This window comes from Synchiropus splendidus, chromosome 18 (assembly GCF_027744825.2).
Source record: "Synchiropus splendidus isolate RoL2022-P1 chromosome 18, RoL_Sspl_1.0, whole genome shotgun sequence".
In the NCBI taxonomy this organism is placed as follows: Eukaryota; Metazoa; Chordata; class Actinopteri; order Syngnathiformes; family Callionymidae; genus Synchiropus; species Synchiropus splendidus.
In genome coordinates, this window is record NC_071351.1 from 10,891,237 (window position 1) to 10,917,047 (window position 25,811).

General features: G+C 42.6%; 1 protein-coding gene across 1 annotated transcript in view; it reads left to right on the plus strand.

Annotated features, from left to right (window-relative positions):
- plxna3 (plexin A3) overlaps window positions 1-25,811 on the plus strand; it is an 89,216-nt gene that overhangs the window by 40,902 nt on the left and 22,503 nt on the right. Inside the window, exons 7-13 of the mRNA XM_053850639.1 lie at window positions 9,841-9,981; window positions 12,546-12,646; window positions 14,403-14,526; window positions 14,647-14,803; window positions 14,964-15,063; window positions 15,684-15,798; window positions 21,918-22,118. Of these exons, the coding sequence (XP_053706614.1) occupies window positions 9,841-9,981; window positions 12,546-12,646; window positions 14,403-14,526; window positions 14,647-14,803; window positions 14,964-15,063; window positions 15,684-15,798; window positions 21,918-22,118 (939 nt within the window). The remainder of the gene's footprint in view (window positions 1-9,840; window positions 9,982-12,545; window positions 12,647-14,402; window positions 14,527-14,646; window positions 14,804-14,963; window positions 15,064-15,683; window positions 15,799-21,917; window positions 22,119-25,811) is intronic.

Genomic DNA, 25,811 nt, shown 5'->3' on the forward strand with positions numbered 1-25,811 from the left:
GAATCGATTCATAAATGTCCAAATTCTGATTATTTAAATGTGTAATAGACAAAACAAAAAAGGGTAATTCTCAAGTGCAGAGCGCCATCACCCAAACACTACACGGGACAGATGTAAACAAGCAGTACTGACCACGAGATCCGTCACTCTAAAAGGTATTTTTGAGACTCTATACCCCGACTGTGTGACATACTGTTTTAATTCGATATATTAATAGACTGCTGAACAATCCGGTCGACCACACAAAAACATTCTCCACCTTTACCTCTCAGTCTCTGCCCATCCTCACCCCTTTGTGAGGAGCTCTCTAACAAAACAAGCACACGCTACACGCTGTCTCAGCGGAAACGACTCCTGGAACATCGTAATAAAAATTCTGTACTTTCGTCTTTATTTTCTTTTCTTTATTATCTTTATTTTATTACTTTTGTCTTTATTTTTCATGTACATTTATTGATTTTAGTGTGCATGTTCTTTGCGCTTGAAATATTCATTCATGCATTCTACAATCCTAATCCTGGTGTCATGTCATTTTCCTGTTGAATTGTAGGACTGCACTTGTCTTGTTTGTTTACAGCCCCGTTTAGAAATGGTGCATTAAACCTGAAAAGTCACATTGAAATTTTCATGGACTTAATGTCACACACGTTGCTTTTCGGACCGGTTTGACCGAGCGGATTTTTCACCTTTTGATGCAGCCAAATGGGCGTTTGTGAAATTTTTGCATGCGCTCAAGCATGCTGACAACATACACACACTGCGACACTGTGCACGGCTGCAAACTCTGTCAATGTGAACAAGCAAACGATTAGTGCTGAGCAAATACAGTCTCACCGGGACGGACCACACACACACACACACACGTTCGCCCGAACACACAGTGGATGGATGTGATACACAGCAGCAGGTGGAGAGTAACAAGCTAGCTGGCAGCTCTGAGAGGTGTGACAGGGTATTTGCACAGTTTTGGAATTCAAACCATTCAGCTGGATGAGCTCCAGCACAGATACTGGCAGCAGCACAGTCAGAAATGTTGCAATATTGAAGAAACTTTAAGAGTTAATCGTGCGAACAAAGAACCCGAGTCACTCTCCAGTGACCTGGAGAACCTCAATGCACAACAGGAAGCGAAGAAAGGACCAACTCATGAGTTTGTTCGTGACTGTGCGCAGCTGTGAGTGCCGACTTCTCACGGATGGGCACATCGAAGTGAGATGATTTATTATCGGGATTTGGATCAGGCTCCAATAGTCAGTTGAAGCGCTGCAGATTTCTCCTTTCATTAGTCTTAGCTTCATTTAGCGAGCCCTACGCAAACAATGACACGCTCCGCAGCCTTGTGGACACTCTAACTAACGATGATCAAATATGACTTGAAGACTCTGTCTCTGCCAAACACATTTATCATCTTATCTGCTAACAGAAGTAGATGGGAGTGGACCGGTGAGCTGTAAAGTGAGCCTGTAACCCGCCACTAACATTACCTCCATGCCACCAACCACCCACCGAAGCTTGTAAATCAGAATCATCTCCTAGCCTCAGTGGAGAGGCTTTCATCCCATCAGCAAGTTCTTCAGTTCCTGGAGCACAAGCTGCTCATTTAATATGATTTAAGAGTTGTTGGTTTTTTTTGTCACTTTGCTGTGGAGGGTTTCCACAATGGTATAAGGAAATTGCATTTTTATTGAGTGATTATTGTCAGACGAACAGACTGAAGTTGGACCGTTATTAAGTTAGACTTCCGTCTTTCAAGGATTTATTAAACTTAAACATGTTTTCATCTAATCCTGTTGCACGTACAAATGTTTACCAGTAGGATGCTGGCTTTTAATCACCATTTAAATTGTAAGAAAATAATCACATTACTCTGGCACAATATCAGGATGATTTAGATTGATGGAGCTGGTTCATGTTTTTTATTTCTTGACAGGATTCATATAGTAATTCAGTTCAAGAAGTGTTAATATGGCGCCCCCTTTGGTCAAACTATTTTTTATATCAGTATTTACTTTTCTCTTACAGCTTTTTTCATTGTGTTTTGCTCTGTGTTTTTGCATCATTGGTCTTTCTTGGCGAACCCTTCTGCCCTGTATACCGGGTATCATTGCATCACCACGGGCTGCAACGAAAATCACACTGGTACATTTACTGCAGAAACATGATACACAGTGAGCGAGAGAGAGAGAGGGAGAGAGGTGGATTAATTATTCGGTTGCCAAGGAGATGATGGAAGAACGAGCAAATCTGTCAGCTCCCCAAAGAGACTGAAGACTCTTCACATTCTCTCTGTCTCTTTATCTTGTTCCACCACTCATGACGAGGGGATGCTGGGGGGCGTCTACTGTATTAGCGGTATATTGTATGTAGTCGTTACTATGGTGATGATTATATAGGCTTAAGGATGGACCATTTATGACCGCCTGGTTCTTCATGTATTATCAGTCCCACAACTCCCGTGAGCGATGGAAGATCAATCAATCCATGGATTTGTGCGTTGGAGGGCATATACTAATAGCTCTTAATAGATTTTAACATCCTTTACACAGTTTGAAGAGTCAGATTGATCAACTTTAAAATGGCTTTTGGAGTCGCAATAAGTCTACATAAAAAAAAAACCTTCGTACTTGCAGCCGTGATTTGATTTTAAAGATCATGTTGTGTTATCTGTGCAAACAAAAAAGGACGAAAGTATTTAAATTGTGCTTTTATCTGCTTGCTTTCTGAATAAAGTTACATTGCGTTGCCATCCATCTTATGATAACAGTAGCCACTCATATCAGAGAATCTTGTTTTGCTTTTGTTGCGCCCTTAAACCCACACTTTCATTCGCTCGTGTGTGTGTGTGGGTTGAGGTTTCTGGTGCCATTTGAACATCTTGAGATATTAGATCCATGTTGTGTCTTCAGGTCCAAACAGCCTTAAGTCATTCTGTAGAGCTTCTGATTTGGGGAAAAAAAAGACTAAGCTGTCAGATGTGATCACACAAACACACGGAATGCGGGAATGTCAAAGGTCAAGTCAAGCGTAGACTGCTGCGGGCAAGTGGCCAGCTGTGGCGGTCTCACCGGAGGCTCCTTGCCTGCAGGCTGATATTTAAATAGGGGAAACGAAAAAATAAAACATTTCACGAAACAAGTGGCCTCAGACCATATTTTTGGGACCATTAGTAACTTCTTTCAGTGCCTCTCTCTTTCAGTCTCATTGTTGTGTCTCGTGAGTCTTGAATGGGACTGCGGGCATGTCCTGCCAGGAAACCATTCATAATAATGTCCTGCTGCTTTCATCTCCTTCACCTCTTCTGTCACTTTTTGTCAATGTATGAGTGTCTGGAGGGTGAAAACCATCAGTTGGTGGTCTTGCCATTATCTATTGTGTGTGTGTGGGTGTGTGTGAGTGTGTTGGGGGAAGGGAAGGAACTAATAAGCTTAACTGCCTCCCCTCCACCTCCTGTTTCACCCTTCGCTGCCCTTCCTCCTCCCTCTTCTTCTCCCCTCAGGGTCTGATGGGTGACTGAACAATGTTTAGTGTCTGTCTGAAGGAGCTAAATGGACATTGTGCACACTCACACAAGTCTTGTCATTTCACAGTAAAGTGTCATATAAGTTGTCAGTGATCTTACAGTGCTGAATGAAGCTGGAAAAGTCTTTGGATACAGAATCGCCGTTGTTCATTGAACATTCAAGTAATACACCAGAATATTCGCCCCACCCATAAATTTAAGAAGGGGAAACAGATCGTGTTCATAGATATATAAGCCACGGGTGCGGTGGTGCTGCCTGCGCCGTAGAAAGGCCAGTGGTGGATCCGGCTTAAAAATGCACGAGGATCACTTTTAGATCACTAGTTTGGAAAATGTGACTGACTCATGAAACAAACTGGGCAATGTTCTCAACTTGAATCGTGAACCCTTCACGTCTCTCATTGACATTAAAGTGCTCAGAATGCGCTGTTTTTGCCCGCGTGTCCAAAGTTCTGACCCCACAGCCGGTCTCAGCAGCTGCATCTCGTCTCCTGTCCTCCAGGAGATCGGCTCTGTTGGCAGAGCTGTGGACACGTGGGTGAAAACGGTAAGGTAAATAAAAGCCCTGGTTGTGCTGACACATCTTTTAATTGATCCATCATATTGACTGCCGTTTGGGATTTGAAATCTGGGTATGAGTGCAGTTAATTTCCAAAACAAAATGATGAAGAATCGAACCCTTGCGTGTCTTTATTTGGATAATTTATGTAAAATGCCTGGCGTCAAACTTGTCGTCTGATGTCGGCGGGTCTTGAATCCGTCTGCCTGCTGAAAAGCTTGATGGCTTCAACACAACGCCGACTGCAGAAGTCATCAAGCATCAAAGAGAAGCTGAAGGAAAACATCATTTTTAAATTTGTCCACATTAGCGAGAGCAGAGAAGCTGCAGGAGAGGAGCAGCAGCAGCTGAAGGGGAAACCTGAGAGCGGCGTGTTAACAGACGTGTGTGTGCGCGCCGGAGTGAAAGTGCATGCTAAGATCATGTGTCAGGATGCAGTAATGTGTTGCTGAATGAAGGAGGGAAACAGACAGATTGAATGAGGGTGGAATGAGTCTGTTAACAGACGCTAATGCATCTGACAGAGCGGTGCAATATTTAGAGAAGATTTTAGTCAAAGGGAATTTGATAAACACTCTTTCCTATAAAAGCAGTTTTTGGCACTGATTCAAATAATACATTAAAAATGATGAGTAATATAATGAAATCTTACAAATGTAGTTCTTTGAAGCAAGCCGACTTATTGTTCAACTTTTTACAGTCGCCATTTTTTATCATCAGCACTGGAACACTATATTTTCGCATACCTGGTGTGTGTAATCTGCTGATGCCATATCTCTGTCTCCTCTTTGGGATCATCTGGAAAGGAAATATTTGAGAATCAAATCCCTGCTGCTCACTCGCAACATCTGGTGGAAAGTTTGAAATCAGCTCATTATTGGCGAATGGAAGGAATGCGAGTCCGTCCATGGATCGCAGCATAAATATATGTCGACTATATAGTTAGAATAACTGGACTGTGGAGCAGCAGTGATCTGAGTAATGATAGTGTTCAACAGCTGGGTGTGTTTATGGAGACTCGAATCCATCTCCTTGCTGGGACCAGATTGATTTTTCAACTTACACTGCGGAAACTTTTTGCAATTGGGGAAACTTTGGTGCGTCTAATTCTGGACTCTGTTGTGTTCGAGCCCTGAATGATGTTGTGTTCATCGCTACAGTCAGTGTTTGTTGTGATGAAAGATCATACTTCCCTCATTCTGAAACATGGTACCCCGAATTTGACCGAAAGTCCTTCCATCGTGAACCTCCCCTTGTTTGAGAAACGCCCATACTTAGCAGGTTGAAATCTTAACTTGGTTCTTATGAAGATAAATGTCCGCATGAGGCGCACACACACACAGTATTATCAGTAATAGAGTTGGTTTGTCTTTCATGAACTGTCAGCTTTACCTCTGCACTGGACCACACATTTAATAGTTATTCCACACACGTAAACACAAACACACACCCTCAACTGACACACAACCCTGCAGCCAGCTGCCACAAATTCCACTGTAATGCAACACCTACGTGCGCGAGCGTACGTGTGCGTGTGAGAGAGAGTGTGCTATTATATCGTGTTTCTCCCAATATCAAGCTGTCGGCGCAGAATGAACAGTGGAAATTGAAAACAGGTGATTTGCTTCGCTGAAAGTGCCGCAGGTCTGCATTTTGTTAATGACTCTGTTTAAACACAAACGGGAACAATCGCACACTGTCAAAATCAACAAGCTAACGTGTAAGTGAGGACGACTGAAGTGTTGAAGACGACAGCTTCCGCAGGGAGTTCAGACTTTGACTTCGTCGTGAAGAAGAACAAAGCTAATGAGTTTTATAACCTTGGGTCTCATCGACTTCCTGATTTTGATCATTTTGGGCAGATTACAGAAAATTGATTCTTTCATTTACGCAAAATGGAAAATCCAGAGAGGACTGAAGGCAAACTATTGGGTTTTGATTATTTTGGCTGAAGTTAATTCAGTATTAATTGGAGTTACAATATTTCCCTTATGATGGCCACCACTTCTGCTTTGAGTTATTCTACCTTTATTGATATTGACCTTCATAATTCTATCAATGAATAGAGGAGGCGAAAACTAAATGACGTTGTGCTATATAGCGGTAAATACAATAGCGTGAGAATGTTGAGCTGTTAAACTATACATTTAGTAAGAGTTCAAATACATTTTTTTGTTGTATTTTTTTACTATTCCTTTTGATGGTGGAAGTACAATCTTTATTAAATTTACAGTCTACTAGTCAGTGATCAGTCAGAAACACCACGAAGTGCACTGCAACAATCTCATTTGAGGATTTTGTTTAGGGTTCAGTAAATAAGGGATTCAAACGTGCAAGTTTCTCCTGCAGAATTGTGTTTTGCTTCTGTGCTATAAATATTTAAAGGCTGTCGCTATTATTTTTATTCCAGCGTTTTGTTTTTCTCTGAGCCTTGGTGTTTGAAAAGCTTCCGTCCAGTGTCAGCATTGCGCGCTGCCAAGTCCAACAGTCTGGTGAGATTGTTAGAAAGTCCCCGGCACACAAAGGCGCACCACGAAAAAAACGTCCTTTTCAGCATTCCTGAATCTGATTCCTTGATGTGACATAATCCAGAAGTTGATAAGTGTGTTTGTGACAGATCTAATCACAGCTGAGTTCCATCACCTCGGTTTGTTGTTGTCATGTGATCCGACAGATAACGCAACTCACGGGTTTAATCGGACAGACTGTGTGTGTCTTTCAACACACAGGCACGCACACACACAGCACAGACAGCAGACAGATTGTCAGTCACGGAGCGAAAAGGCCAGAGGTCACATGTCGCAGAGATGGAGAGAGTGTCCGTGTTGGGTCCAGTACAAAGCAGGTGTTGAAGGTTTGAGTTCCAGCCAAAAGTCACAGGTCAAAGTTCACTTCCTGCATGGCTTTGTCACTCCATTCTGTGTCCCCGACTTGTGTTTCTATTTTCTCTTCCTCCTTCGGTTTCCTCTGATTATGCAGCCGCTTTGGTTACTGATGATGTCTTTGTTCGGAGCTGCAGAGAAGCCGGAGACAGTCTTTCCATCTACGTTTGAAAATGGCGCTGATATGTCAGATATATCGGGGAATGGCTTAATATCGAAGCCTTGCGACAAGCTCGGCTAAAACCCAGTGTGGAGGTGACTGTGCTTGTGTTGCCTCTGTATTCAAAGCATTAGTGTAAAAACGCTGGTGAGCTGAGTAATGTGCAAAGGTGAGGTCATTGTCTATTGTAGAGCTTATTGTGCACACTGAAAGAAATTGTACTGTAATACCTTTAGTCGAGGGGCAACAGAATACAAAAAGTTCTGCCTTGTCACTGGTCTTTCAAGTAGCTCTGCTCTGTCATTGTCACATCAGTCTCATAGCAGATTAGGGTGCGTCCCATTTGTCCTCCAAGACAACTTTATATATCTTTTTCACGATTGACTTCACTAGTTTTCAATTTCAGAATCCAACTTTTTATTGATAAAGGAACATCACTGATGTCAGTGTGATCTTTTTGTCCTTATTTACTCCTTTGTTGATTGTTTTTGTGGTGGTCGGACGTGGCAGATTAGTGGCGAAATCCCAGCGGCGATTACAACTTGGAGGTTGATGCATTATCTTTGTGCAAGTGGTGGAACTCCTTGTGCGTATAAGTGTAATTGGACACGAGCGCGGCGTTATTTCTGTCAGAAACTTGTGTGTTTGGGTGAGTGTTGCGATCTGCTGCAGTGTCCTACTTTACCGTCTCCTCCCTCGCTGCTGCTGCGGCGGCGGCGAGTGTGTGTCCGTGAAACAGGATTGTGTAACTGTGGGATGTGTTGTGAGTCAGAGCTGCTGCTTCGTCCTGCCGTGTGCGTTATCGTGTGTGTGTGTGTGTGTGTGTCGATCGTCAGCTGTAATTAAGCCTGGCTGCTTAACAAGCAGACAGCTAATTAACACACTGTGAGAACTCTGAAAAGTACACACACTCCTCCTTCATCCTTCGCTCCACTTCTTTCTGCTTCCTCTTTTTCTGCCCTTCGTCACATTTTCATCCCCGATGTTTTCTTTGAAGTCTTTCATTCCATCTGTCCAACTTCTGTTTCATCGCTTCCCTTTTTTCCTTTGTTCCTCGTCCACATCACTCGTTCTTTTACTTCCCTCCATCCAAACATCCCTCCGGTCTCCATCACCTCCTTACCTGGTTTGGTTTCCTAAGCACTCTTGCTTTGCATATTTCCTTTTTGTTATTGCCATCCTGCAACCGTTTCATCATCCTCCTTTCCTCTCTTTTCTGCTCGCTTCATCTTCATTCATCCCTCTGCTTTTCATCCTCTCCTTTATTCTTCCCATCTGTCCTCCCTCCTCTCCTCCTGTCTCTTCACTCCAGTTTACTTTTGCCATCCTGTATTTTTCTTCTGTTCTGTATTTGTTTTATCCTTCCATCATCTGTCTCCTTTTGCTAACTCCCTCTACCGTTATTGATCACTCCTCACTAATCTGGAGATTCAACACTTTACTTTCTTCCTTCACCTTTCATCTCACCTTCTTCATCCTACGTTTTTTTTTTAGCCCTGCTTGCATTTTTCTCCCGCCTGTGCTAATTTTCCTCGTCTTTCTTGCTCTCTCACTTTCTCAGTCTACTGCTTCGATCATCATTGTGTCTCCTCTTCATTCCCCCTCCTCTTTCACTGTGGTGTTTTTCTGGGTCAGATGAAGGTAGGCGGGAGTTTTGGGGAGATATGGGGGAATCTTATTTTAGTCGTTCCACATTTTTCCACACCAGTCTGCTCATCCTCTCATCATGCTCATTATCGTCATCATCATCGCCGTCCTTATCACCACCATCACCGCCTCCCCCCCCTCTCTAGTAATCTCTAATCCCATTATTGGTTCCCATGTGTAGACAGAGTGTTTTCATGCTCATTAAACCAACACTTCCATCGCTGAATGTGCGACCATGCTAAGTGTATATAAGGTTAATACACACGTGGAGCTGAGGACTCCTCGCATCATTTTAAGTCCATCACTGATGCTTTTCTTATCTGTTTTCCTTTGACACTTTGCAATGCAGAGAAAGTATATTCTGGCATTGGGGATGGTTGACGAGAGAGAAACTAGTGATAGAGATCATAGTTTGCTACCCAAAGTCTCCAACCTCATGGTGACTGCAGACATACTTAATATCTTCTTAATATTTTTCCTTCCAATGTGGTCTGTTTCTGAAAATGTGACTGTTGCACTTAATAATAATAACCTTCATAAAATGTGAAGAAATCATGTCTCATTTCAACAGTAGTATGATGATTGGTTTCTAAAAGATGCATGTTTTGTTAACTCAGTGATCTATATTTCATAATTTTTGGGGACATTACGGTAGAATGCTGCAACTCTGGGCCTTTAACTGTGTTGATGCAGCCCTCCTGACGTCAAACTTATAACAGGTCTTGGAGAAATGCATCTAACAGTTCGCTAACACTTATTGATTTTTCATTTCAATTTTAAATATTTATTAATTTGTTCTTCTGTGAGTATTTTCCCTAAAAATAAATTAAATGAAATAAAAAATATTTTTTGAATTGATAAAATATTTATAGACCGCACTGACTTTAGATTTCTCCACGATCCTTGAAAACTGTTGTCCCCTCTGTGTGCCTTCCCTCTGTGTTTGCTTGAGTGTTATCTGCCAGCACTGACCTTCGCCGTGAGTGTCATGTCACATCAGCGTCTCTCTCTACCTCCCAGGGTTTTAATTAGGGTTGAGCGAATATCTAATCATTTGTTTTGTCTGCCGCAGATACGGGTGGACGGAGTACCACCGCCGGCCCAGAATTCTCTGCTGTACGAGACGGTGATGGTGGCAGAAGGAAAACCCATTCTGAGAGACATGGTGTTCAGCCCGGACCACCAGTACATCTACCTGCTGAGTGACAGACAGGTACAAACGCAGACTGGGTCTTAAGGGAATTTATTATATGGGGCTCACACGGATATGAATTGTGTTGTTTTAATATGCAGACAGGAAGTTGTGAATGTCACTCGTCTGGCGCCACAATATACGCTGTCTGTGTGTATGTCCTGTGCTCCAACTCTTATTGTCCCATTGAGAGGAAACCAAGCCAAGATCAACCACAGCTACTTCCTGTCCAGCCAACCGCACACACTCCTGTACAAGCAAACAATGCCGCAAAGTTAGGTGTCACAATTCGGTTTGGCTCATTTGCTTTCTAGCTACTTCTTATGGACGAGAAATCTAGGTTTGCTGACATCGTGAAAAGGAGGCGAGTCGACCCTCATTTGTATTGAGACTAATACCTTCAGTTTAGTTTTTTATGGAAAATGTAGAAGAAAATTTTATGATTGAATCAAAAGTGTCCAATAAAAACTTAAAAACAACTAAGGAAATTGTTTTAAAATTGTAAAACAGACCACATGACACTAATTTAAAATATTGAATTGATTCCATAATATGGTTTGTTTTGAAAAGAATATGTCTTACTGATATTATACTGATTTTTATGGCACTGACACATTCATTATAATAGTAATATAATCATAATAATAATGTAAAAAGCTATACATTTATTTTTTTATATATCTGAACAATACAATTATTTGACTGTGATCAAAACAATGATTGTTCAAATGTGTTTTATTAGGACTATAAAGGTGTTTACGTCCAGGTTTAAGTTCCTTTATCCTATGTAATTTGAAGCCTGAATTGAGCAGACATGCGTCTAAAATAATAGTTTAGTTGAAATGTTGGCTTGATATGGTGACGAAGAATGACACAAATGCCCCTTCAGAAATCCAACTGGTTTTAAACCAAAATGAAGTTACTTTGCCTTCAGCGTCTGTGCTTCTTAAGTTTTGACAACAAACTCTCAGCTGGGCCTCATTCATCATGCACACTCAGCACTTCAGCGCAACAGCTCATAAGGCGTCACTTCTCTGGAGTGTGAATGTATTTTTAATCAAACATTTAGTTTGACAGTGACATTAATCTTGAGGGAAGGTTGCAGTCTCCTTGCAGATCTGTGCTGAATTCATATTGTGTTCTGTCAGACACCAAAAGTCATGTGATCGATCAGTACTGTTCAATCCAGCCTCCTGTTAACCAGCAGCCACGGTGGGGGATAAATCACCTGTCCCTTCCACCTGTGTGTGATTCTCACACGGGTTTATTCTCCCAGCTGTGAGTCGACACATTTTGTAATAATGCATTGATGCCGCAAATAGCTGCGCGACTGTGGAAAGAGCTGCGTTGAATAAGAACCGCTTTATCAGCTAGTTAGAAGTGTAGAGGGTGACAGACAGGAGATATGAGTGTTCGACTCTTTACCAAAAGCTGATAATGAGGTCATAGAGAAGAACTGTGTGTGTGTGAGACGTATCTCTTACCCACAAGCCAGTACAGCCGGGAGACAGTACAACTGTGAAGCACAGAAGACACATTGTCCCTCGTCTCATTCAGACATTCACACATGAATACATGCATTGTTGGTCCACATACAGTCACACAAACACACACACGCAGTGTTTGTGTCCGCAGGAAGCCACCAAACACACTGTGATAACAATCTGGAACTGATTCTGTCCGCTAATAGAGTGTGTGACCGTTTGACTAGAATGTGATATCAAGTTAATGGAGCATAATAACCCCATCCGTATCAAATCTGCAATAATGAAATGATTACATTAAGGACAGTTAATCTTATTGTGTTCTTTGTTGGCAACGTTTTTAATGCCTCGCTCCCATCGTCATAAACAGCCCTGTCAGCACAAGTCTGGCTTTTGCTCATGGACCCTGAAGCGAAGGGGCACTGACAGCACGACAGTCTGTCCCGGCTCTGGTGTGTACGTGCATCTGTGTATGATGAAAGTGTCACAGAGACAATTTCAACACATGCCAGAGCTCATCACTGAAGTGTGAGCATTGTATAGTTGTGATGACACTGTGGCCCCGGATCAAGACCCTGCCAGTCGGAACCAATTCAGTGTGTCGAAAGAAAGTCCTGAAGACCTCACTGCAGTTACTTCTTTTGGTCCTTCGAGGGAGCTCAAATACAATGTTTGATATTAATCGTTGATTTTTCATGGAGATTTCCATTTGATAGACTATTTTATTCGAGCTAGGTCTGCAGCTTCTGACTATTCCCAAATGACAGACGCTGCACCTATAACCATTCTGTACAGGATTTCTCCATATGGGGCTGGAAAGGTCAATGCATTGTGTGGTGCGGCCACTATTTTTACCATTTTGTGCTCTGAGAGAGGGACATTATGAACACTTGCACGTCTGTTTTTTGCCCAGTTCCTAAACATTTCATTCAGATATCTTCATTTTTTTTAGTTATTTTGTTGACTCATGTCAACAATCACATAGCCTCCTATGTGTCTGATGAAATTTAAAATCAATCTTGTGGTTGCCAGGCACTACACTTCTTGTTTAACTTTTGTCAACAGAGTTGACTGATGGGTTTATTTCGGTCACCTTTGCAGGTGACAAGACTTCCAGTGGAGAGCTGTGAGCAGTACAGCAGCTGCTCGGAGTGTCTGGGCTCAGGAGACCCTCACTGCGGCTGGTGTGTCCTCTTTAACAAGTAAGAAACCTTCCAAACCCTCCAGAGCCTGTTGCTGTATTTTTTAACGCTCAACACACTGCCACATACTGAGTAGCTTTGAAGATATGTACAGGAGCTTTTAGTGTGAGTTGAATTGCCTGAGCTAAAGCGGTGCTCTATTCAGGAGCGTTTAAATGAAACGCAGGGTTTCCTTTAAAACCACGGCATCAATTGAAATGGGGGAGGAAAGTTTCAGGCGGCCTCCCCCGTGTCTGCTGCCAATTCTTACCAGCTGGCTGCTGTGATTCAGCCAAGAAACTTGCTACGTCTTCCCGTAGTCACAAGCTGCATTTTGTTTCGTCAGAGTACATTTTCATTTTCAGATTTGGTGCAGATTAGAATCATGTTTGTTTTCTCTTTCAAATCTTATATGACAAGGATCGCTGCCTTAGATTCTGTGTTTCAGTCTCAAGGATGTTTCATTAATTTTTCACATCGTTCATTCTGGAAAACATTGTGATTCTACACCTTAAGATGAGTGGAGATTCAATGTAATGTTATTACATTTTTTACTGTTTGATTATTTCAACTGATGTGTCAAATGTTGTTGCTATGGTGATGCACTAGGATGGAAATAGATCTGGTCCAAACAGGGTTCTTTTCACAGAATTGCAAATGAAACGACGGAATAGGAATTTTAAAAAACAACATGTCTTTGGTGTCCAGACAGCCTGTTCGTGGTTTGTTTATCTCTGTTTTGCTGCTCCTGATCTCAATAACATGTAACATCTTGGTGTTCAACATCAGCGATGAACAACTCCCTGCAGTCAGACAGCAACATCTGCTCACTGTCGCCAACCAAAACAAGATTGAGAGTGATAAACATAGTGCAGTTTTTTTTTTTCCAAGACTTGAAATCTGATGAGTTTGAAGAGTTTGAATTAATGTAAAGTGATGATAAACAAGGGCATATGCATATGCATGCCGACTAAACATCATAGATTTTCCCTGGGGATGTCATTAATGCTGCCGGTGATGCAAACACTACATTATCAGCATGTTTGATGTCGGCCAGGCAGGTGGACGTTTCTCCGTTTGTGTCCTTGGGTTTTCACTGAACACTTATGAACACACTTATTAAATGACATTCTAAAAATATGTATATGTATTTTTTATCTAGAAGATTAATCATGAGCTTTTCAGAATATTTTTTCCAAGTGGAAATAAGTTCGACCGAGTGATAATTTTAGCTAAAAGCAGAGTTTTCTTGTCACGCTGCCTCCTCTCAGCTTCTGATCTCCTCGCTCACTCACTGTCCATCTGCTGTTAATTAGAAACAAGCAGCTCATTACTGCTGTCTGATTTGTTGTGTGCGGCTGCACATGTCAGAGCTGCCAGTTCGTACATTGGAAACTCATTTTTTTTAAGTCAGTGTTAGTTGACATTGACACTTTCAAATCAACTAAGATTCTCTGATAAAGGTGAGTCCCGGTTTGCAGGTTTAAAAAACACTCATTATTTTAATGATGCTGGATGATGAAGTTTTTTGGAACATTTTTGTCATTCCTTTTTCATAGTTCCCATACTAAGTTGTGAAACGCAGTTATCCTTTTATCTATAATTTGTCAGGTGTTTTCTTCATTGTTATGACTCAAAACAAATGAGCGATGGAGACAGATCAAGGGGTGCGAAGAGAAGAGTGCAGACAGGATGGAGTGGCTGGATATACTCACAACAATACATCTCACAGCTCAATCCATTTGTAGGATTATAATTTGGATTTGTGGTCCTGTAGGTGTTCCAGACAAGAAGCATGTGACAAATGGGAGGAGCCTCAACATTTCAACACAAGGCTGGACCAGTGTGTCAACATCTCAGTTACCCCGAGCAACATGTCTGTCACCTCACCAGCAACGCAGGTGAAAAGAATCATCCAACGTTTAAAAAAATATATAAATAAATGATCAGAATGTCCTCGCAGTTTTGAGAAGACTCTAACCGTCATCCCAACTCATATCAACTCTCTTCTCTGTCTGTAGTTGACAATCCGTGTGCAGAACGTCCCGGCACTGTCCGGTGGTGTCACCTGCGTGTTCGAGGACCTCAGTGAAACCCCTGGCGAGGTGACGGCCAGAGGTCAGGTGATGTGTATGTCACCCTCTCTGAAGGACGTCCCAACGCTCACACACTCCTACGGTACGCCGACAAAAACAGAAGTACAGTTGTGTTTCCATCTCTAAACTATGAAATGTAGGTGTAGGGTGTTCCAAGTTCTTTGAATGGCATTTGTTTGATGAAGCTTGTTGTTTCTGCTTTAATGTCGCTGACTAGTAAAGCACTCATATTTGTGTTTCAGGTGAGAAACGTGAGGTTCACCTCAGCTTACGATCTACAGAGACGAGACATCAGTTCATCAGTACCAACTTCATCTACTACAATTGCTCTGTGCTCAACTCGTAAGTCTTTTGTTTCCATCCCTCTTTGCACCCGATTCTTCTTGCTGTCTACTCACATTTGCTGACCTGAGCTCTTATAATGCCACCATGGTAACGGTAACATCTATAGATGGATTTCACAGCGAGTGATATGCAGACTCATGGGGAGATAATGTCTTCTATAACAAACTCTTATCTTCATCTTAACAACACCAAAGAATAGAAGGGTGATTCGATTTTTCTAAAACAAGGGACCCGAGGCTCACCTGGTTGCCTTGTAGTCCACATATCGGCACATGGGTGAAGTTCTAAGCCTGAGCCAGAACAAAGTAAAAAAGCAGACTTTGATGTAGATCGATATTTCGACCTTTTTTTTTCCTGTAAAATGTACCAACAGCTTGTCAGTTTTCCCTGAAGCGCCGGTAGCTTTCCCTGTGCGTCTTTTTCTCTGCCACGTACTGAACTGGACCAGTTGGTTGGTTCATGTTCTCTAAAAACATTTTTTCTTTTTTTTGGCTTTGCACTGAAGTCATCTGGCAGTCAGAAATGTGTTCTCATTAAATTATGATTACTGGCCATCATTGCGCCTGGAATGCTTTGAACAGGTTCAAAAGGTTCATGTGACGCTTTCTTCCTCGAAGGTGCACATCCTGTGTCAGCAGTGAGTTTCCATGTCACTGGTGTAAATATCGTCACATCTGCACCAACAACCTGCAGGACTGCTCCTTCCAGGAGGGACGGGTCAGTGGCATGGAGGTACGTGAGCTTGTGTTCCCATGAAGATACGAAGACTTTAGAGTTTGTTTTTTATTACAATGTAACCAAAATGTAAAGTGCTGTTGAGCCCATCTCCCGCAGGGCAGCCTTACTTCCATTCTGCTGAGACCTTTGACGCTGACTTGACTTCTTCTGCTCCGATTTCTTTTCCTCTTGTTTGCATTTCCTCTATTACTCACGTAAGTTCAGTGCTGCTGACTGTTCACACCTGCTATGTGGAAGTCGAGTTTCCTCCTGAGATACACTTCCAGTTCCTGAAATTGTAGGCGAGAAGCTGCTGCTTATTTTTGGCCAAATTAAGATTTGGAATTAAATCAAATTGCTTTTCATGCATGCGCATACGCTCACATTGATGTGTGCGAGATATTGGCACCCCTACTTGATGTGGGGGCGGGGGCAGATCACCTCTGGGTCAAAGAAGGTGGATCACAGACCTGTATAATTACTATGAATTTTTCTTGTTTTTTCTCCTTATTGTGTGATAAGGCTAATAGAAAGAGACAATACAGAACAACTGTGTCTCCTTTAACCAAGGTGAAATGTTTTCGTCTCAACGCGTCTGGTGTGAGTGACAGCGTTGGGGGATGGGAAATCTTGAGTGTTCAGTACCGAATAAGATGGCAAGAAAAGGTCAAAGCTGTCTGGTGCCCAATTAAGGAAGAAAAGGAAAGATGAAGATGAGAAACGAGAAAAGGATAAACGTAATGCAGCTCTCTTCTCACTGTGTGGTTACAGTGATGCACTGAGGAGGTTGGGGGTTCTTTAATGTTGTTGTTTATGTAGCCGTGTCTGCCATCCAAGAGCAGGACTTGCCCTAAACCCTGCGCCTCCTTGACCTAATGAATTTTATGTGTGACATGGCGCGATGTGATATCCACCCCACACATATACATGTACATGCATGTAACATATACATGTACATGCAGACCTTTTAAAGCACTTGCGTGTCCCTGGAGTCGAATGTCACTCTGACATCATAGGTTGAAGGTCAGCTGTAAATGGTCCTATAAAGATCTCTTTGTCCTCCTGTTTGTCCAAACCGCTACACCTCCAGATAAAATGTGTTAGCGTGTCATCGACTGGACAACACTGATTCGTTCGCTCAAGCAGACTAATAGTTGGGTGTTTGTTAATTAGCTCTTTCGCTTGAAATGCTGTCCATTCTCCCACCAAGAGGTTGGTCTGTCAAGTGAGATATTTCCTGGGCACGTCTGAAGGCAGCTATTTAGTGTCTAAATCGGTCCATTTTGCAATAATTTCTGTTGTGCAAGCGAATAACAGGAATAGTGGCGACGGAGGTCGGAGCTCCTCTCTGTTATTACGCGGTTCAGTAAATAACTGTAAAGCTCCAGGTCAACACTAAAGGGTAGTCGCTCACATACACCCTGGCGATGCATTCAAGGACCTTGTGACAGATTTAAAAGTCTGTACCTGACTCTTAAATGAGGGAAGTCTCGCCCTTGCTGGGGATTTGAGCAAAGAGAAGATTGAATCTGAACACTTGATCAGTCGCATCATTTCTTGTCACGTTCAGATCTGCAGAACTCTGAAGGTCCTCCAAACCCCAAACAAATTACACACATTTAGAAAAGCCTCCGACACGTCACGTAAATACATTATGAAAGCAGAAGGTCACCCAATAGAGAGCATGTCTCCGCCAAAGTCCCTGAAATATATTGTGAGGAATTAATGCGCGCATGTCCCCGGAATGTAATGAGTTATTTCTTCGCCTGTGTTCTGGCCCATCATACATCATCAGTTATCTGAAATCCAACTGAATAATTAGGGGGAATTTCTAATGAGTTTGAAAATGTCAGAAGGAGTTTAACTCATTTTGGGCTGACAGCTGGACCTTATTAAGGTCGTCGTTTTTTGTGTTATTTAAAATTGGTCTCATGGTCGAGCAAAGGAGATAAAAAGGCTCCGGTTCAAAACTGATTTAAAAATGTTGTTAATAATTACAAATTACAGGCCATCTTATTGTTTCAATGCAGTCCTCGAACAATATCCTCCAGCACCTGAGATTTACTGCCTTAAATTTGTTTCCCAGTATCTTCTGCTTCTGTGATACTAAGTAAATAAAATTATATACCGTTATTTTCGGACCATAAGCAGCTATTTTTTTTCTTGCCTGTGGCTTATACATCAGTGCGGCTAATATATGGATAAAATAGGGATTTTTTTAAAGCAGAAAGGCTCAAAATGCGCTGTTTTCGCCCATGTGTCCGCAGCTCTGGCAACAGAGCTGATCTCCTGGAGGTCTGGAATCAAGAAGAAGCTGCTGAGTGTCGGAACTTTGGGCATGCGGGCTAAAACAGGAAATGAAAGATGTGAATAGTTCATGATTCAAGTTCAAAACATTGGCGCGTGTGTTTCATGCTGGACCCCGTTTTCAAAAGTGTTAAACCTTTCCTGTCTCCGCGCTGGACCATGGTCGAGTGTCACAGGGGTGGTGTTCGGTCTCGACACCTGGCACTCCAGGGTTTAATGCCCCGTTGTTGGCTGGAACTCGGACCACTCGGAGGGATGAGACGAATTGCGAACATGAACAGCACACCTACAGCTGACACGCTAAATTCACTCTTACAACACGAGTTTTGAAAGACGTTTTTAAGCCAGGTGCACCACTAACCTTACTACGGCACAGACAGCACCTCTGCACCCACGGCTTATAGACTGGTGCGGCTTGTGTATGAGCAAGATCTATTTTCCGTCTTAAATTTAGTGGATGTGGCTAATATTCCGGTGCGCTCCATAGTCTGGAAATTCCGATATATATTATTGCTTTATCACACATAGGCTGAGCCTAAAGTCAGTGCAGATACTGTTTGAATTATGAGTTTACTTGAATATGCTCCGGCTCTTTCATGGTTGCAACTTGATTTTCCACATTTCAGTTCAGCCCCGAACTAAGAATTCTCAATCCAGATTCATGGCTATTGCTCTCACACTTCACTCAGTATGAGCAGATGTTTCCGTCATCCGGGGACGCGGGAGTGTGTTGTTTACCTTATGAAGGAATCACGGTGCGCTCGCAGCACAAATGAGCTGCCTGGACGTCCACCGCCACCTGACAGCTACCTGTTGTTACTAGTCCTGATCAACGGTGACGCTGGACTGTCGTAACGAACAAGCGGAGCACAGATCGACGGGCTTGTTATCTCGTTAGCGAGCCGGGGATCGAGGCATTTGGGCGTCTTGTTGATGTGATTGGTGCACAGTGTCATTAGCGGGTGACAGTAACAACCTCTGATTGGCTAATTGCTAAATGGAAGATGAATAACCACTTAATTGACACGAAAGCACCCAATCACAGTAATTAATGTTAATTACCAGGCAATTAGGCAGAGTCAAGAGAGAGAGAGGGAGAAGAGATGAAAGATTTGGGAAGAGAAGGAAACATTGAATGGTGTGATTCAAAGAAGAGACACTTAAGAGATGCATGTGGTTTAAAGGCAAATCACTCCCAAAAGGTGAGTGCCCTGTTTTTCTTGTCAGCTGGAAGATGAAAGTTTCTTCGCTGCTAATATCCAGCAGGAATAAATGACCGGTTGTAAGAATTGCTCTTTTTTCTAGCGTCATGCTGTGATTATTGTTCATTATAGGCGCAATTTTCTAGTATTTTAGCCTGCTATTGGCCTGTGGTGATAAAAAGCAGAGAAGAAAGTTATGTATGTGTGTGTGGAGCTTGGAAGCTGCAGTGGCTGATGGCTACGTTTAAAAATTTTTAGAATGAGCCCATTCAGGTCTTGAAGTTGGCTGAACCAAGAGTGGCGACAACACCATTGTTTTTAGCTTGTACAGGGCAGGTTCAGGGGTCAAAGAGAAGCTGGTGGCTGTGAAGCACCCCAACCTGAATTGAACTAAACAGACTGCCCAATTTGTCTGCCAGTTACAGGTGGAGATTTTTTTATCCGAATCAGAGGGAGCCACAATTGGCTTCCCAAAGAGACACACACACACATACACATACGGTCTCCACAGTCTTTGGCGTCCGCTGTGCTCTGGTCCACTTCCTGTGGAGGTAATAGTCTTTCTGTCAGTCACAAAGCAATTAATTACAGCGTTGATGCTAGTTAATAAAGGTTTCACTCCGCTGAGAGACACAGCCAGAGAGAGTCGATGTACAGTGGGTTTCTGACAAACCCCAGGAAGCACCAGAGCTCGGCTCTGTCACCAGCTGTCCGTCAATGCGCAGAAAATAAAACATTTAAACTCACACATGAGGTGACTTGCAAAAAAACATCAATCAATGTCCGTATGATCAGTCTGTTTAACCTCCTCTAATATTACAATAAGCTTTGACATTTTTCGAGCTTGACCACAACAAACAGTCAGAAAGCCCTGTCATGCTTTGTTAAGTTTAAAGGCTGCAGTGTGGTTACATGACACTAAAAAGCTGAAATACAAGCTCTTACAAATCTTTTCTAATCTAGTTTTTATTCCTTCAAGGACATGAATCATGTTAAATGGAACAATAGCAGGTTTACAGTTGATAAATGAATGAGTCACATTGTTCATTAATCCTGTTATTAACTTTCACTTTTCTGTCTAGTCATGTCAGTTTAACTTAGCTTAAAAAGCTTGAACTTAAATGACGTGATGCACGCTACCGAGCAGCTACCATTGAAAAATGGCACTTTATATATGAAAATTCTCAATAGTTAATAGACTCCTCAACATGGTGAAAACAGTTTTGGTCACTGTATGTAAGTCACTATTTCAATCTGAAGGTCGTAATGGATGGGGTGGGATTCTCAAAGACAAGGTGCTAAACCCTAAGTTTCATTTGATGTGGCTTTGAAGTTTTGGATGATTTTTTTTTATTTTTTACAAATTCTTCATATGACCTTCAAGGGTTTAGGAGCAATTCTGTTGTGCTGCCAAGCAAAGCTTAACACAAGCTTTCATGTTGTCATTTTATGCAGCTCTGCAAGCCACTTGTGTGAAGGTCTTTGATTAGAAACAGGTACCTGAAGGGCCTCCTCTGGTTTAACTTTTTGGCTACCAAATCCAAATCATAGAGACATAGAGACATGCAGTACTGTAGTTTCTTTTTCTAAACTGCATTTTCTTCCTCTTATGCTATGTGAACAGAATGTAATGACTTCATGATTCAAGTGGAATTTTTCATCCATTGCTCAACAGATACTTTATATACCAAGTGACATGAAATTGTAAAATAGAATCAGAACTTTATGCAGTGCCTCCCGATGTCTTAACTCTTGTTAAGTGCTTCCTATGCACCTTCTGCGCTACCCTGGGAAGAAGAAGTGCAACCCTTGATAAGTCAACTCCTTTGGGGCGAGAAAGTAATGGCCATTTCATGTAGTCTGATCAACCTTCTGTCAAGTTACGGGGGCCTATGAGTGCTCATAATTAGTTGTCACCATTCAGCTGTGGGGCTCTAAAGTAATGAATTCCAGTCCGCCATGTCTATACGCTGACTTTTAAACCAGACATCCATCATGCCATAGTTCAGACAGATCTCTCTGTAACTTTTTTCAGCCTGTGTGAGAAGCAATTTCAATGATTTCACCTGACAAGAAAGCTCTTCGGGTCCTCTCACCTCACCATCATTTTGCCAGCTCTGTTGCAGTGTTTCAGCTTCACTACTGTCGTCCCTGCTTTATCGCATTTGTCTCAGCAACTGGAAGAGCTAGAAGGACGGCCCAGAAATGATACACAATAATGGCACAGGTCTTACAGGAGAATGTTGTAGAAGTATATTTCAGCCTCAGAATCCAAATCTTTTTCCCCGGGGGCTCAACCAGGGCTGCCCAGTGAGCCTTGGCGAACTACAGTCAGTAATGACATGCTGTAACTACTTTTCGATCCAATGTTTGTTGTGGTTCTGCAGTTTCACTGGTATCATTTGCTCGACCTTTGTACTGAACCATTATCCCATTAGCGCAAAAAACAGAGCGACTGGACTGAGTTTCCGTTTCAGTTCACACTCACGGTATCAGAAGAATTCAGAAATGCAGGGTGACCTGTTTGACTCGAAGCTTTCCCAGAATTTTCTGGTTACCTCTCCTGGTGTTTTTGCTGCAGAAATGTCAAGACCAAGTCTCACCTCTCTCCCCTCGTCTCCGTAGGGCTGTCCTCAAATCCTGCCCACCTCTGACATCCTGGTCCCAGCTGGAATGTTGCGTCCAATTACACTGCGAGCCCGAAACCTCCCTCAGCCACAGTCGGGTCAGAAGAACTACGAGTGTGTGTTCAACATCCAGGGCAAAGTCCAGCGGATCCCGGCTGTCCGCTTTAACTCCTCCTGCATACAGTGTCAGAACACCTCGGTAAGATTGACTAAACCTCCCAGCATGCATGTGTGAATGGGATGAAACTGCTTTTGAATACATAGCTGTGCGAGGAGAAGCAATATTGTTTGTCCCAAAGTGTATCTTATCTTGTTGTGGGCCCTACTGAGCTGCTGAAAACAAAAGAAGGGCAGGAAGCAGATTGCTATGGTGGTGGAAATGAAAAACTCTGTTCTCTTGTGTAATTTACTGCGGGTTCAGGAAAATGACAGGATCTGGTCTGCTATAGACAAGGACATTGAGCAGGACAAAGCTGGAGGACAAAGCCAAAAGGCTCCCCAGGGAGTGCTGGAGTCTCTGAAGTTCAGGAAAAGGCAGTGTGTGAGCTGAATACAGTGAAATATTCACCTCCAACTTCAAGTCTTGCCACCAAGACGTGATGGATGGTGTCCAAGTGTGACATCCACTTCCTGGGGAAATTGTAGTCATTGGTAACCATCAGCGATCACCCTCAATAAATTCACCCACAAATCAAGTGACCAAAAGACTTCAATCCTCACATTTTGAAGTTTTCATAACCATCAGTCCACCGGATACGAGAGCTCTTGATATGCCGCGAAATTAGGTTTAATGGAATCAAAAGTGCCTGCTGAGAGTGCTGCAATTACACAAGCTACAGTTTTTATGACTCCTATGGAGGTGGAAAATGAGTCACATTCCAAAAAATGTAATGACCTAGCTTTACCAGAAGTGCGTGGAAAGGCTTAGAAAGAAAGGTTTCTCTGTGCCCAATAATGAAATGATAAGTGTATTATGCGTTCGGTAGTGAAGCTTTTCTGCTCATACATGTGAAGGCAAATTATCCAGTTATATTTGGGTGTGATGAACACACTCTTACTGTACGTTCACACCACACATAGCTTGGCCACACTTGTCTTGCTATTCGCATCCGAGTAGTCGCTAGTTTCCAGCAGCAAGTATGACTTCTCATTGCCTCTGAACCACTCAACCAGTAAATGAAGGGATTGCTTGAACAGAACTCGTCATATCATTGACTGAGGGAACCCTTACGCCCTGAATTCAAATACATACTTTAGTCACTTGCAGCCACCTATCAGTCCTGCACATGACTTATGTCAGCAAATCAATTGGTAAGTAAGTATTTATTACAGTTTAACAGTTTGACCATTGATACAAAAGGTATATAGGTTTATTTGGGGGTTGTAGCCACAGACTCATACTATGTGCAGGTTTTTGTCCCAAACAAATGGAGTGCAGCTTAAAATGCACTGATCTGAGAGGAACCTAAAGGTGACTCAGCGAACCGAGACGCAGTTGCAGCATCAGCAAGCTCACACGTGTCAGCCTGCTTATTCTCAGTTGTCAGCTACATGACTAGTGTAGAGAAACCAGTGCATGGAGCTGCAGCGCTGGCCTGTCAATTCTCCCTCTCTTGCAAGACATGGATATTTACATCTACTCTCCGGTGGAGATGGAGCAGTGCTGTGAGGTAGCAGAAAACTGAATCCATTAATAACACACTGCGGTATTAAACCATACCATGAAACAATACACCTCTTTCTTCCTTGGGTCAAGGGGAATGGATGTAACAACTGAATTAGCTCTTGAGACACGCTCTTGTTCTCTAATATATTACCCAAAGCAGCCACTTAGTGTGAATGAAGACAGAGCATGAATTGCTGGAGGAGTAGAGGTGGCTTTGACAAACACAACTGAATTTATTTACAGCCCCAAATTTCAAACCAAAATGCTTCAGACCTTGTACCCCACATTTGTCATCATTTACGATGAAATGACAGGCAAAAGTGCTGTTGTAAAATCAATACTGAAGTACTGGCTAATATGCTTCTAATACAGAGATAAATAAATAATTCAGGGTAATGTTTGTTCCCTAATCTTAAGTATATAACTTTGCATTCTGTTGCTTTATCATTCCATTCAACTTTGATTCTCCAGAGATGAGCAAGCTATTCGCTGTATAAGTTGCCCAGAACATTTTTCATGCTTCTACAGTGAAGTTCCAAAAACCTAAACTTTCTTCCTGATGGTGCTGAATTGAAATGACATCACTACTCCGACCACGTTGTCTTCTCCGATGTCCTCCATTAACTCAGCTGTCAGGGTGAACTCAGGGGGTCTTGTCATCATTAGTCAATGTGGACGCCCCTGCGTGTGTGTATGTGATGACCTGGTGACCTCCTAGTGTCAGGGGTCAAGCTCGAGGTGGACAGCCAGTATTGATGTGTCTGACTGGGATTCAATTACCAGTAGAGCACAGACTCACACACACACACACACACACACACACACACACACACACACACTGATTGATTATGGTCCTCTACGGAGACGACACTGACCCAAAAAAAAAAAGAAAACTCCAAATGTAGTCTGCTTGGACCCATTTCCTGCCCTTCATCTGTCCTTGTCTTCTGTTGTCCGAAGATTCTGCACACACACGCACACACACACCGTCTCTGAGCGTGCGTGTGTGCATCTTGATTTAATTTAGTCACTGTTCCCGGGGGAAATTGTCCATTTAGTTCAACATGCTTCACACACGGCCACACATTCCTCGCGCAGTCTGTGCCCGGCCTTCACAATAAAAGCACAATGTAAGTATTTGTTTCCTGCTCATAAGTTTAATACGATTTGGTTTCAATCAAATAAAGAGATGATTCAGTGAAATCCGACGGTTAATTTCACGCAGCTGCTGCAGACCACCAGAATAATGAAGTAAGAGGATCTATAATTGACAAAATCATGATTTAATGTGAAACAAAGTCGTTTAGAAGGCGCTGAACTTTTTCTGCTTCGCAAATTGTGATATTATATCGGCTCAATAGCCATTAATATCAGTGGCGTTTCTTGCTTATCTCTCTGAAATGTGGACATGCTCAGAAGTCGACACAGTGGTCATAAAGAAAAGTTAGAGGAAGACATTTGGTATTAAATACACTTGGATTTTGTTCGTCTAGCCAGAACACAACTGGTTCACAGCAGCGAAAAATTACACTTATATTTTTGTCACACAGTCGCAATAGCAGGCTTGACAGCAGGGCAGTGGTTGTCATGGTGATGACACACGCTCCAGCAGTGACCAGCAGCACTGTGACATTAAGTCTCAGAACAAGACGGGAGAAACAGCCAGACTGGGACCTAGAAAAGAAACAGTGGAAGAATAAAGGCAGCTTTAACACCCACAGGAAAGATATTTCTCGCTGATATTCGTGACACTATTGCCCCGCAACACCTGACTAGTCACAGCCGGAACATCAAGACAAGAGGGTGGGGAAGAGTCACACATACATTTAGTGATTTGTTGAATGATTTTATTCCATTTTTCTGCCAAAATATAGCTGCTTGCTTTCTCTTCTAAGACGGGGTGTCACACTGGACGGGTCACTGGTCCATCTCAGGGTGGACATCAATTCATGCTTTGGAATCTGACACTTCCTGTTCGGAGTATTGTAGTTGGCCATTGGTAATAGTAGCCTGTTTGATTAGAGGCAGAGCTGAGTTCATGGCGTGAGCTTGTGATCCATGGCAGAAGCTCGGTTTGTGTGCTTCTGAGTTATGATGCATCTCTGCTGGGCTCAGCTGGCAGTGTTTAATGGAATATCAGGGATTTAGAAGCACACAGAATCACACACAGTGCCGGTCCTGATGCTCCAGTCTTCAGCCCGTTTGGGCATCACCTCATCACACACA